The sequence below is a fragment of the Aspergillus pseudotamarii genome (genome assembly GCF_009193445.1).
Source record: "Aspergillus pseudotamarii strain CBS 117625 unplaced genomic scaffold BDV38scaffold_16, whole genome shotgun sequence".
NCBI classification, from domain to species: domain Eukaryota; kingdom Fungi; phylum Ascomycota; class Eurotiomycetes; order Eurotiales; family Aspergillaceae; genus Aspergillus; species Aspergillus pseudotamarii.
In genome coordinates this window covers 112148-124818 of record NW_022475030.1, presented here as the reverse complement: position 1 = coordinate 124818, position 12671 = coordinate 112148, and the positions used below count along the sequence as shown (strand labels likewise).

Here is a 12671-nt window from a genome sequence, read left to right as displayed (position 1 = left end):
GATCGAATTCCGGCTGGGTTCCGTCGTTCGCTCTCTTTAGACCTTCTACAGCCTGGTGCCATCGTTATTTTCCTTGTCTCTCTTTCTTTTTTTCTCTTTTTCCCTCTTCTGCTGATTGCTTTTGGCCGGTTTGATTTGATTCTGCCATTGTATTACTGAGAATTATTCGACTCCTTGTGACAAAGCGGCCTTGATTTGGCTTTCAGCGCGAATTGGATTGCCTTTTCCCGGTACCGATAATCTACAACCCTGTACTCTGAACGACCGTTTACGATTCAATTGTCACGATGGCATTCTTGTTTAAATCCAAAAAGAATCAACAAAATACTACCCTTCCTCCAGTGAACAGAAACCTCCATACCTCCGAGGGAGCGTCCACAAATGCACCGGCGGCGCCAAATGGAGTAAAAGAGCGGGAGGGAAGCAATTCGCAGACGCCGACCCCTAGCAGCAGCTACAATAATTCTCTGAATTCGGTGAGCAGTATCAACAGCCCGGAACAGCAGCGGGTGCGACAAAGAGCCGAATCCGAGTCACAGGTTGGTACTCCACGCTCCCTTTACCTCTTATTAAATACCTTTCGCTGGTCGCAAGAATACCTCTCGACCACATGCAACATGGCTAATCATGTACAGATCCAACGGCCATCGCAACAATCGATGAACAATAATGCTGCCAATACGAGCCCCGGTGTTTCACTGTACCCATGGTCACAGCGTCGTCTAAATTTTTCCACGCCACAGACGAATCCATTTCCCCGTTATGGCGCAGCTATAAATGCGGTTGCTTCGAAGGAAGGAGCTATATATATGATGGGTGGATTGATAGACGGATCAACTGTGAAAGGGGACCTCTGGATGATTGACAGCAGCGGCGGAAATCTCTCATGCTTTCCAATTGCCACTGTGTCGGAGGGGCCCGGTCCCAGAGTCGGTCATGCGAGTTTACTGGTTGGTAATGCTTTCATTGTTTTTGGCGGTGATACAAAGGTGGACGAGGCCGATACCCTGGACGACACACTTTATTTACTGAATACTTGTACGTGCTGACGTTATGACCCATGCTGGAAAAATTGTGCCCTAACATCTTATGTCTCTCAGCCTCCCGGCAGTGGTCGCGCGCCATACCTCCTGGGCCCCGACCCACTGGGCGGTATGGACACACCTTAAACATCCTTGGCTCGAAGATTTACGTCTTTGGTGGACAGGTTGAAGGTTACTTCTTCAACGACCTTGTCGCATTTGACCTTAATCAATTGCAGAATCCAGCGAATAAGTGGGAGTTTTTAATCCGAAGCAGTCACGATGGTGGTCCACCTCCGGGCCAGATCCCCCCGGCCAGAACGAACCACACAATGGTAAGCTTCAATGACCGGCTGTATCTGTAAGTCTTGCATCTCAACTTCCCCTTGTCTAGTAACGGATAGTTTACTCACCCTCACCTAGGTTCGGAGGAACGAACGGCTTACAGTGGTTCAACGACGTTTGGACCTATGATCCTCGCGCTAACCAATGGACTCAACTCGATTGCGTTGGATTTATCCCTACGCCACGAGAAGGGCATGCAGCAGCTCTTGTAAACGATGTCATGTACATATTTGGCGGCCGCACAGACGAAGGAATCGACCTTGGAGACCTTGCAGCTTTCCGTATCACGACCCGACGGTGGTATTCTTTTCAGAACATGGGACCCGCCCCGTCACCAAGATCCGGGCATAGTATGACGGCTTTCGGAAAGCAGATCATCGTGATGGCGGGTGAACCAAGCTCTGCACCAAGGGACCCCGTGGAACTCAGCATGGTATACGTCCTCGACACATCGAAGATTCGCTATCCAACCGAAGCGCCAAATGGAGATAGAGCGCCCCCGCCTGGTATGAGAAAAGGCAGTGCAGACAGACAAAGCCCTCAGGCGGGCCGTACATCTCGCGAAGCGCAAAATCAACCTCCAGATCCACGACGACCAGGTGCCTCGCGGGACAGCATGATGAGTCCGACCGGCAGACCGGCAGACGTTGGTCCCAACCCAGGGCCCGGGTCTCGACTCCCGAGGGCCTCTATAGCCCAGGCTCCTTCAGGACCTCCTCCCCCAGGTCAAGCCCCCACCCCCGGCCCTCGAGGGAGCACCCCCCAAAACGCTATGAACCCACGAAGCAAGACCCCCACAAAAATGGATCGGTCGTATGGGGGTCCGCCAGTGGATACCGTTCGAGCGATAGCAGCTGATGGGGATAAGGAGTCTCCAATTGCCAAAGAATCCCCGAAGGAGGCTAGACCTGTTCATGATTCTGGATCTGGATCAGGAGACCGTCGCACACCTCCTCAGCAATCACGAATGTCTGCCCGGGCTATGGAGGCTGGCGAGGCAGCCCCCCTTATTAGTGCTCCGGCCAGGCAACGGTCGCTGCGTCAACACCGACAGCGCAGCTCTATGGATAGTGCCGATGAATCTGTTTTGGGTCGAAATGCCAGTATTGATGGCTCGATAGACTCTCGAGGCCATCGGAATTCGAAGACCCTAGGTGATGAACCCCGGTCACCAAGGTTGACTGCCCATCAAGAAGCTCTAATTAAGGAGCTCGAGGCCGTGAAAAGCCGTAATGCATGGTATGCTTCTGAGCTTGCATTGGCCAAGAAGGCTGGTTACACGCCGAATCCTTCAAGTAGCCCAACTTTAGACGAGCGTGCGGGCGATGTGTTCGCTGACGAAGACCGCCCCTTGATTGAAGCATTTCTTGCAATGAGGGCAGAACTCGCAAAGATGCAAGCAACTGTAGATCGACAAGCTGCTATAGCTTCCAAGCGGGTCGCTGAGGTTGAGCACCAAAGAGACGTGGCCGTCAATGAAGCGGCTTATGCTCGTGCTAAGCTTGCCGCTCATGGTGGTAGTCAAAGAGGAACTCCGCAACCTGATGGGCGTTCTCAGGATCCTGAAGAATTGATGACGGAGAGAAGCACTGATATCAGCAGAAGATTGGCTCTGGCCCTTGCGTCTCAGAATGAGCTCAAATCAAAACTGGAAACGGTTACAAGTGACCTTGAACAGGAAAAGCGGGGTAGAGAGCTCGCTGAAGAGACATGTGAAGCTACCAGGAGACGTCTAGCTGAACTTGAGATGCAAAACAATGCTTTGGAGGCCGAGAGCCTGCGTGCAGAATTACATCAGCTGGAAGCCTCCATGAGGGAAGAGGCCTTGCTACGAGCTGAAGCAGAATCCGCAACAAAACAATTGACCTTGGACAAGGAAGAGCTAATGAAAAAGGTTGAAGACTCCTCAACTCATCTCAAAGACTTTGGTACTAATCTGGGCGTGCTCCGAGAGGCCGTATCTGCGTCTTCTGGCAAAGCAGCCCTTCTCGAGAAACAATTGGAAGAAGAGCGTGAACGTCGGGAGGGTTTGGAGAAAAAGTTGCTGCAGCTCAGATCTGAGCACGAGGAACAGAATGCAGAACTTGAGAATATTGTCCGTCGTCTTCACGACGCCGAGGAACTCGCCGAGAGCAATGCTAGGGAAGCTGAGACACACAAGAACGCATTCTTGACAGGACTTGACCGCGCATCATCCTTTGATTCTGATTCTTCCATACGGTCGCTCGCAGACCAGCGGGTAGCTGCCTTGGAGGCACAGGTGGAAAGGGCAAATAAGCTGGCGAAAGCTAGCCAGGCGGCTGCAGATGAGGCAGCAGACAAGCTCCGCCGTGCAGAAGAGAGGATTGCAGGTTTAGAAGCATACCAGGAGCAGGCCAGTAGAGAAGGGTTGCAGCTTCGAAGGCAGCTCCAAGCAGCTATGAAAGAAGGCCAGTCTCATGCCACTGAAAACAGGGAGCTGAAAGCCCAGCTTGAAAACCATCAACGCGAGTCTGGCGCCTTGGCGATCCAACACGCAGCTCTCAAAGACCTTCTTGGTGAGCGTGGAGTCAACTATTCTGATAGCAGGCGTTCTCCTCGACTGGAATCCCCTGGGTCTCGGTTTGGAACACCTGAGCAGAGTCGACTTCGTGAACTGGAGCAACAACTCTCGACCAGTCTCAAGGCCCATGAAGAATTGAAGGCGTCATTCGAGACTCGCGAGCAAGAAGCTGACCGTGCATATAAGGAGAAGCTCGAACAGCTTGAAAACGATTACCAGTCAGCTGTTCATTATGTTAAGGGAACTGAAAAGATGCTGAAGCGCATGAAGGATGAGCTCACTCGTTATAAGTCTCAGAATGCAAAGATGCAATCAGAACTGGAAGCAGCCCAGAGTGACAAAGCGCAAACTTCTGACCAATCGCCGATGCAGACCGAGTGGGAGACTGAGCGCGCACAACTTCAAAAGTCTCTTGCCGATCTGCAGCAAGACACTTCATCCTCGATCATAAAACTCGAAAGCGAGATTGCCAAGCTGAAGGAGGATCTCTCTGCCGCCGAAGCTGATAACAAAAAGTCCCGATCGGAATATGAAGGTTCCCAGCAAGAACTGATGGCTTCTGCGGAAAAGAGCCGCGCCGAACTGGATCAGCTTAAGCGCGAGAATTCTCTCCTCGAAAGTCGCGCCTCAGATGCTGAACAGAAGGTCAATATGCTTTTGGATCAAGTGGAAGCGTCGGTTGGACATTACCGTCGTCAGTCCCAGCATGGCCAAAACATGAATGGCATCTCACGTACATATAGCAACGCCTCGAGCAATACCATAAGCAGATCAAGAGCCAACAGTGCCGTGTCACAGGAGGATCCATTCCCTGACAATCGTGGTTCTATGGCTTTGGACTCCTTGGCCAATGAGCTGGAGACCTTGCGTAGCCACTGGGAGAGCACTAACCGCAATTATCGGCTAAGCACTCAGTCTGACTTCGACCGGACTCCCACCAAAGAGACAGGACTAAGTGACAGCCTTGCGGAATGGAGGCGGCGTTTGGATGAGGATGACACCCGGGCAAGTTCTCCTGAGAAAAGTAAGCCCCGTAACACAGAGGGAGGGCCTACGACAACAAACATGATTTGAGAAGCTCGGCAGTATAGAGATGACTTGTCTATTGTCTATTGGAAAACCTACGGTGAGGCCTGAAGTTTGCCAGGGTCACACTCGTCCTGTGTCTTCGGCTTCACTATCGTGTCCACAAAGCACCCTGTCGCTGTGTATGTTTTGATGAATTGTTGATTTGTCATCTAGACGATGTAAAGGCATACGTTATGTCGGGTTTTTATTCGTTTGTTACCCTGACTATCACCTGGCTATCTTAGTCAGTACACGATGAAGTCAGTGAATTATGATTCATTTCCCATATTGTTCATGTTCCTTCTTTCCCTCTCCTATGTTTGTTCTTCTTTTCTTCTTCCTTTTGTTATCTTCGTCTTCTTCGACTTCGTTTTTATACCCCTTCACATTTTGACACAGCCTTGGAATGTACTATTACTTAACTTTGCACTTCACGAAGTCTCTGTCTGAACTAAATCAATTATTTGCCTTTCACAAATTACTGTGACTTGTCCTATTCACCGAGTCAGTCTTAGCCTCATGGACGGACGAGTTTGGATGAGTAAATGTAGTGAGATAGATATGTCAAATAGGATCCTCCCAGAGATTCGCATCTGATTAATACAAATAAAGCTGTTCCAGATTGTACACGAACTCGGCGAGATGCCATGGTTCAATTATTATTGCAGCTAGCCCGATGGTGCAATGACTTGTCGAGGTGGGACGATTTTGTCGTGGCTTTGATCCCTTTCCTGGGTGCGGAGTATGAGGTAAATCCAGGCAAATTTCTGGATGTCGATACTCTAGGGTAGGTTAATATGAGCATGAAGTTTGGTGATAAACGTCATATTTATTGTAACATTGGAAATAATTGATGTAGATAGATTGATAGATTGATTGATTGAAAACAATAATGGGAGAGAGACTGTAAGCCTGACTGGATGATTTGGCGATGTCATCCGTGTAGTAGTTGTCAGTCAGAACTGGGATGAGGCACATCATACCACTATGATCGTCCGTCACCCGATGTATGTATGTATGTATGTATGTATATAATTACCGATCACTATGGCATCGGCGTCAGAGATCTTGAGCTAGCTTGCTAGCTAGCAGCGGTTTCTGCCCAAAATCGGGCCCCCGTAATCGCCCGTAATTACCTGACAGAGTCCGGAGTACGTAGTGGTTTTGCCCAGTCTCAGATGACCCCAGATCAATCAAATGGAGCAATTGGATGGATCCATTCTAATAATTGCCTCAGGCCCCATGTGAGGCAGTCAATCAGGGTCGAATCTGGTAAAACAAGCTAGAATACAAAGTAGAATGATCCAATTAATCAAAATAGGGCACCTCGGTCAAATTGTTCGGCTGATATATAGTAGTTAGTATACGTAACTGTTAATTCTATCGTTATCGGCGGCGACTCAAATCAAAAATTCAATCCACATACAAACGTCCATGTGGCCATGGGAATGTGCACCGACTTTTTGCCACGAGATATTTTTTTTTAGTAACTTTCCTTTTCTTTTTTCTTTCCCCTTCTCTTCAGCCACTTTTGCCAGTTGTTATACCGTTGAAGGCAACTCACCACCATAGTATATAAGCATTGGTAGGCTATGTTTGATAAATGTCTCGTACTGTATTTACCTGATCTATATGGACTGGGGTTATTGAGATGGTCCTGAGCACCGTCTTTTATCAGTAAGGTAAGCGTCTGACGTGATGGATGTTTACTCTGAAGGGGAATAACTTCTGTCGCTCTAAAGAAAGTGATCAAATACGCTAAGCAAGATACACAAGATAAATAAATGAAAGTGGAAACTGGGGGTACCTAGTAGGGGTAGTAGCTACCTTAGTAGTAGGAAACATGATACTGTACAAAGAAGAAATACAGACGACGAGTTTTGAAGGATATGAGACAATTTTTTCCCTTTTTTTTTTTTTCTTTTCTTTTTTTTGCCTTCTCAAGAAAACAAACGTTAAACAAAACACTATTTACGCCCTCCTAGTGACAAGTTTCTTCACCGACTTACTGAGTGTCCGATCTAAGATATATTAAATTTCTTCACGTTTTTAAAATAGAAAATATAGAAACCATGGGTTTTCTAATTATTTTTCTGATTGTAATAATTATTTCTACCCTATGGTGTCTTTGCCTGACCAGATTTGTTTACTGCCTAATACTTTTAAAACAAAATTACAAAAATACCCAACCTGAAGGTAAGGTAATCGACCCCAGGTCGTAATTGAAATGTAACAGCTCCTACGGCAGACCGCTGTGACAAGCTGCGACCGCCAACCACAGCCAAAGTGATCACCAGCCTTTACCCGCCCCCTCTCACTCTCACTCGCAATCTTACTCTCTTTCTCTTCTTCTCTTTCTCTCTCTTCTTTCCCTTCTCTCCTCCCATCCCACCTTCTGGTATCAAGGCGTTGTCCTTGATTTATTGCCATTTGTTTCCACTTTTCTATTCCTTCTCCCTTTTTCCTCTTTTTGTTGGTTTTTCACCCGCCTGTATTTCCTTGTCAGCCTCTTTCAAAGGCACGTCAAGTCACCACCTCATCTCCTTTTTCCCTCTCCGCCTTTTTGCCTTTCTGGTCGGTCGGAGCCCCAACGGTCGACATCACCGCTATCTCACTCACCTCTTCTCACCCGCCTCTTTCTACAAGGTTTGTCAGACTCTCACTGTTTTTGGTCCGGACTGGTCGTTACACACCTGTTCTGTTTCTTGTATTTTCCGGTGCTTCCCTGCCAGGCATTCCCTGCTACTAGCCGGTCCTAGCCTCAGTGGGCTAAATTCACTGCTAAGTAACTACGCGCCGAAGGCAGCCTGCTTCATCGTGACCATTCTCTTCCCCTCCTATCCTAGCCTCATTCTGTGTTCATCCTGCAGAGTTTCTTGTTTAAATACGTCCTTGATTACTTTGAATTCGGTCCATGCAACCCTTTCAAATTGGTATCTGACAATCCGACCTACAGTCTTTGTGATCTTACAGCCACAGCCGTCAGCTGTGTGTGCTTTTACTCAAGATGACGACCATGGTACGTAGTCTACTGCTCTACCTTTCTGTCGAGCATTCATGTCTAAGAAAGGCTCCTAGGATTTGCGTGTCGGTAACAAATACCGCATTGGCCGCAAGATTGGAAGCGGTAGCTTCGGTGATATCTATCTTGGTGCGTATTATCTCTTTGGAATGGGAATAATCAGGCTGGTCAACATTGACTGACAGAGCTTAAGGAACTAATATCATCTCCGGTGAGGAGATTGCTATTAAGCTCGAGAGTGTCAAGGCTAAGCACCCCCAACTTGAGTACGAGGCTCGTGTTTACAAGTCTCTTGCTGGTGGTGTTGGCATTCCATTCGTCCGTTGGTTCGGTACTGAGTGTGACTACAATGCTATGGTTATTGACCTTTTGGGTCCCAGTCTGGAGGACCTATTCAACTTCTGCAACCGCAAGTTCTCGCTCAAGACCGTGCTTCTCCTGGCTGATCAACTCATTTCCCGCATCGAGTATATCCATGCCAAGTCTTTCATTCACCGTGATATTAAGCCCGACAACTTCCTCATGGGCATTGGCAAGCGCGGAAACCAGGTCAATGTGATCGATTTCGGTTTGGCCAAGAAATATCGTGACCCTAAGACGCACTTTCACATTCCTTATCGCGAGAACAAGAACCTTACCGGAACTGCCCGTTACGCCAGTATCAACACTCACTTAGGTGTTGAACAGTCTCGCCGTGATGACATGGAGTCTCTGGGATACGTCATGCTCTACTTCTGCCGTGGCACTCTCCCTTGGCAGGGACTTAAGGCTGCCACTAAGAAGCAGAAGTATGACCGCATCATGGAGAAGAAGATGACCACGCCCACTGAGGTCCTTTGCCGTGGATTCCCCAACGAATTCTCGATCTACTTGAACTACACCCGTTCCCTGCGTTTCGATGACAAGCCCGATTACTCGTACCTCCGCAAGATTTTCCGTGACCTTTTCGTCCGTGAGTCTTTCCAGTACGACTACGTTTTCGACTGGACCGTCTACAAGTACCAGAAGAATGCCGCCATGATTGTGGATGCCAGCAACAAGAAGGATAAGGAAGCGGAGGAACAGCAGCGCCGCCAAGGCGTGGCAGCTGCTGCACCGATGGGCACCCCTGGTGCTGCTGCTAAGCCTGGTGCTATTTCAAGCCAGCGCCGCAAGGTCATCGAACGTGGAACTCTCGACAACACCCCCGACACCAACCGTGCTGTGGGAGGGAGTGACAGGATGTGAGTATCTGAAACCTAGGTTCCGTGTAGGGAACCCCTTTCCTCTGCGTTTGGTTATTTGCCTTGACCCCGCACGTAGAGGTCGCCTTGAATCCTAGAATCTGACTAATCTCATAGTCTTCGGCGTTAGGCTGCGTTCTGCTTCCAAGGTTGCTGCTTCAGGTGCTTATGGGCCTGCCGGTAGCCGCTCGAAGCGGGACGATGGATACGGTGCTCAGTGGTACTAATTATGCAACATGGCAGGGTAGCTCAGCTGTTCTCCCTTGGTGATAGTTTGGCTTCCTGCATGTTGGCTTCCCATTATCTGAAGAACCCAAGAGCATCGTGATGCTGGTAACCTTTTGCCACCTGCAGCAAATCCTCCGACTTCTTTCGCCTTGGGTCTCCATTCTTTCTTTTTTTTATTTTACTTCATTGCATTCTCTGTTAGCCCGTCATCCCGTTTTCGATCGTCTTCCGGTTTTCGCCGTTTCGATCCGCCGCGTTTTTTCCCCGATCTGCCTGCTGGTTTATCTGGTCTTCCCCATCGTGCCTGAGCCACCGTAATCGAACATTCGAATGCGTACTCAGAAACATTACATTCGATTTGCACATGGGAAGTCCTTGGTAGAAAGAAACAAACGCTATTACTGTGGCTATTTTACGTCATCCCTCCTCGGTCGTCATGTTTGTCCAGGATCTTTAAGCCATCTTTTGAAACCGACCGGGAGGGTTAGACCGAAGGAGATGCAAAATGAAAATCTTCTGTCTCTTGACAGAACGAGGGGTGTCTTTCAGTTGATCCCTGCCACTGAAGACCCTCGGATATATCATTCATTGTTTTGTTTCATTTTCCCTCCCCTTGCTCTGCAATCGTCTTTTGATCTCCTGTTTTACACATCTCAGCATTCCAGACTGTTATTATGTTATTATCGACGCAACATTGGGGACGATGAGTATGAAGGTATGACGCGTGAAGGATGTGTGGGAAGTGGGTAATTTTGATGTCCAAGGGTGAACGTTCAATACTTGAACATGCCGTACGAGAGCTGGATGGCACGGGTGATGGTATTCGACACGACGATTTGGACATTAGGAAAGCACGTCTCTACAATCGGTAACTGGCGACGGAAAATGGCTAGGGTCGCTTCCGGGGTGGTATTGCGTCGTGCGAGGTTGTTTTCCTTTGTGATATTTTATGTGTTCCGTTGCTTTCGCTCCTCTCTTGTTATGTGAAGAAGACTGGACAACATTCGAAGGTAACCGGGCTGCCCGGGGACGTTGAACAACTGAAACCAAATGGCGCCGGTTGTCGTGAAGAAGGAACAGCGGTTGGGGTTTCTTCGAATGCGCCTGTCTTGTATTCAACATATAATCCAAGTTGTTGCTCCTGAATAATCATTCTCCGTAATCAACTTCTCTCACCCTGTAGCTTTCAGATCCTGGCTTGGTGTAGGAAAACGAGACCTGGTATTATTGTACCCAGTATACAACTATATTCTCGTACCTTGGACCCTTATAGTAGGTAAGGTATGGGGTGTCAACTGGATTACTGTTTTTATCTGGGTACCATCGGAGATTGGCGGCTAGACTAGGCCTAACAAAACGGTAACTAGGGTCAATGACATGGGGCCTCACTTGGGCCTAACAGCTTCCCTTGAGGATGTGAATGGAATGGCCGTATGTGGCTGGATGGAGACCAATATAACCTGAATTGGACGAATTCGACTGGAGTAGGAATTGTATATCAATACCCAATACTCGTTACCTCCGGATACAGGGCAACAAACAGAAAGGGAAGTTCATGTAATACGGGGAGTGTAAAAATACACGGATAAATCCAAGGCCCAATGATGAATGCCCACACCCCCGGGTTTTTTAGGCCCGACCTTATTTTGCGATCACGACTTTTGTTCCTCTTCAAACCCCTTAATGTATGTTCAGGAGATCGCTCGAGAATCTAAGAGATGGAGTACCCATACTATCCCAATCCCCAATCCCAACCGTTCTCTTTATACAACTTGCAAGGAGCGCCGCCCCTTGGTCAGAACGACGATGACAACCACCATCGAAACCCACAGACCGATGACATCCAGGATACTCTCGCCTCGTTGGTCCGCATTCCTCTTGTTGGTTGGCTAAAGCTGAGTCCTGTTTCACTGACCGTGGCAAGGGGATACAGACTTATCAGTCCTTCGACCCCTCGTTTCGCTTCCAGAACCCCGCCGCATCGTTCGGACATCCGCCACACTCTCCACCCGAGTCATTCTCGAAGCATTCCGCCTCTGGCAGTGATATCTTCGGCCAACCGACCGAGCCGACGTCGTTAGATGGAGAACCAGGCTTCGGTCGGAGTAGTAGCGAGGAAAAGGAGTCTATGACTCCGGCGCAATCGAAGCGCAAGGCCCAGAACAGAGCAGCGTAGGTTCAACACCTTCTTTGGAGTTTTTGTCGCGAGAAAACGACAACTCTCTCGGTGAGGGGTCGCCGGCCCGACTAACCTTCTTCTCTTGATGCGGTAGTCAACGCGCGTTTCGTGAACGAAAGGAGCGACATGTGCGAGAGTTAGAGGAAAAGGTTAACAACCTGGAGCAAGCATCATCCAACTTAGTGGCAGATAACGAACGCTTGAAGCGAGAGTTAGCCCGGTTTACAACAGAGAATGAGATCCTGCGGGCAACTTCGGGCTCCGGTGGAACACATAACCACTCAGATGAGCCAACCACGACAGGGCCGTTGAAATATACGCCCACAGATTTTTACTCCGAGCTGGTGCCAAAGGGCGAATCATCCCGTCTCCATCGAGTGTCAACCTGTGCGAAGACAGGGGAGAAATTACTCGGTGCCGGCGCTACGTGGGACCTAATCCAAGGGCATGAGCTATTCAAGCGCGGTTTAGTAGACATCAAAGATGTCTCGGAACGACTGAAGAACATAACTCAGTGTGATGGACAAGGCCCTGCTTTCCCCGAGGCCGAGGTGCTCAAGGCGCTCGAAGCAAGCGCGGCTGCTAATGATGATGACCTTCTCTGAGTTTTGAAATCTACGATGTGACGTTTGCTCTTTCGAATCTGGGTACGGTGTGTTTATGGCGCTAGTTGATTGGCGTATTCGGTTTAGGGTCATAATGATTGTTATATCACTTCCTACTGGAATTTGGGAGATTTCTTATAAATAGAATACGAGGAACTGTGTTACTGATGCTAAAAATGACCACTACTGAGGCCGTTTACGGCTGCATTTCCCACATATAGGCGGCCCTCAAGGACCTGACATAATTCCCCTCTTGTTTACCCAGCTCATTCCTTTTTCTTTCCCTCCCATTTTTGCTTATTATTTTATTTTTTTTTAGAAAATCTTTTTTTAACATCACAACCAGAGAATGCCTCATGGGACATGGTGACATCTGCGGCCGCCTCCCCGGCAACTGAAAGCCAGTTGTTGCTAATATCAAGCTTCAAATATCCATC

At 48.6% G+C, this 12671-nt stretch overlaps 3 protein-coding genes across 3 annotated transcripts; all 3 read left to right on the top strand.

The window, feature by feature from the left end:
* The first annotated feature begins 132 nt into the window (after positions 1-132).
* On the top strand, positions 133-1318 carry BDV38DRAFT_50665 (putative cell polarity protein (Tea1)). Its single transcript, XM_032063449.1, has one exon. The coding sequence runs from the start codon at positions 288-290 to the stop codon at positions 1047-1049; it is 762 nt and encodes a 253-aa protein (XP_031915390.1). The 5' UTR covers positions 133-287; the 3' UTR covers positions 1050-1318.
* Positions 1319-7600: 6282 nt separating this feature from the next.
* On the top strand, positions 7601-9362 carry BDV38DRAFT_242432 (casein kinase 1 family protein). Its single transcript, XM_032054099.1, has 4 exons — positions 7601-7996; positions 8056-8128; positions 8193-9248; positions 9340-9362. The coding sequence occupies exons 1-3, from the start codon at positions 7985-7987 to the stop codon at positions 9224-9226; spliced, it is 1119 nt and encodes a 372-aa protein (XP_031915389.1). The 5' UTR covers positions 7601-7984; the 3' UTR covers positions 9227-9248; positions 9340-9362.
* A 1508-nt stretch (positions 9363-10870) lies between these two features.
* Positions 10871-12447, top strand: rsmA (putative bZIP transcription factor (Fcr3)). Its single transcript, XM_032063448.1, has 3 exons — positions 10871-11315; positions 11384-11622; positions 11724-12447. The coding sequence occupies exons 1-3, from the start codon at positions 11169-11171 to the stop codon at positions 12232-12234; spliced, it is 897 nt and encodes a 298-aa protein (XP_031915388.1). The 5' UTR covers positions 10871-11168; the 3' UTR covers positions 12235-12447.
* The last annotated feature ends 224 nt before the right edge of the window (positions 12448-12671 follow it).

Excerpts from the sequence above, each read along its gene's own strand:
- BDV38DRAFT_50665 (XM_032063449.1), top strand. The coding sequence starts at position 288 with ATGGCATTCTTGTTTAAATCCAAAAAGAATCAACAAAATACTACCCTT.
- BDV38DRAFT_242432 (XM_032054099.1), top strand. Across the intron at positions 8,129-8,192 it reads CTTCGGTGATATCTATCTTG|GAACTAATATCATCTCCGGT; the intron begins GTGCGTATTATC and ends ACAGAGCTTAAG.
- rsmA (XM_032063448.1), top strand. The coding sequence starts at position 11,169 with ATGGAGTACCCATACTATCCCAATCCCCAATCCCAACCGTTCTCTTTA. Across the intron at positions 11,316-11,383 it reads AGGATACTCTCGCCTCGTTG|ACTTATCAGTCCTTCGACCC; the intron begins GTCCGCATTCCT and ends AAGGGGATACAG. Across the intron at positions 11,623-11,723 it reads AAGGCCCAGAACAGAGCAGC|TCAACGCGCGTTTCGTGAAC; the intron begins GTAGGTTCAACA and ends TTGATGCGGTAG.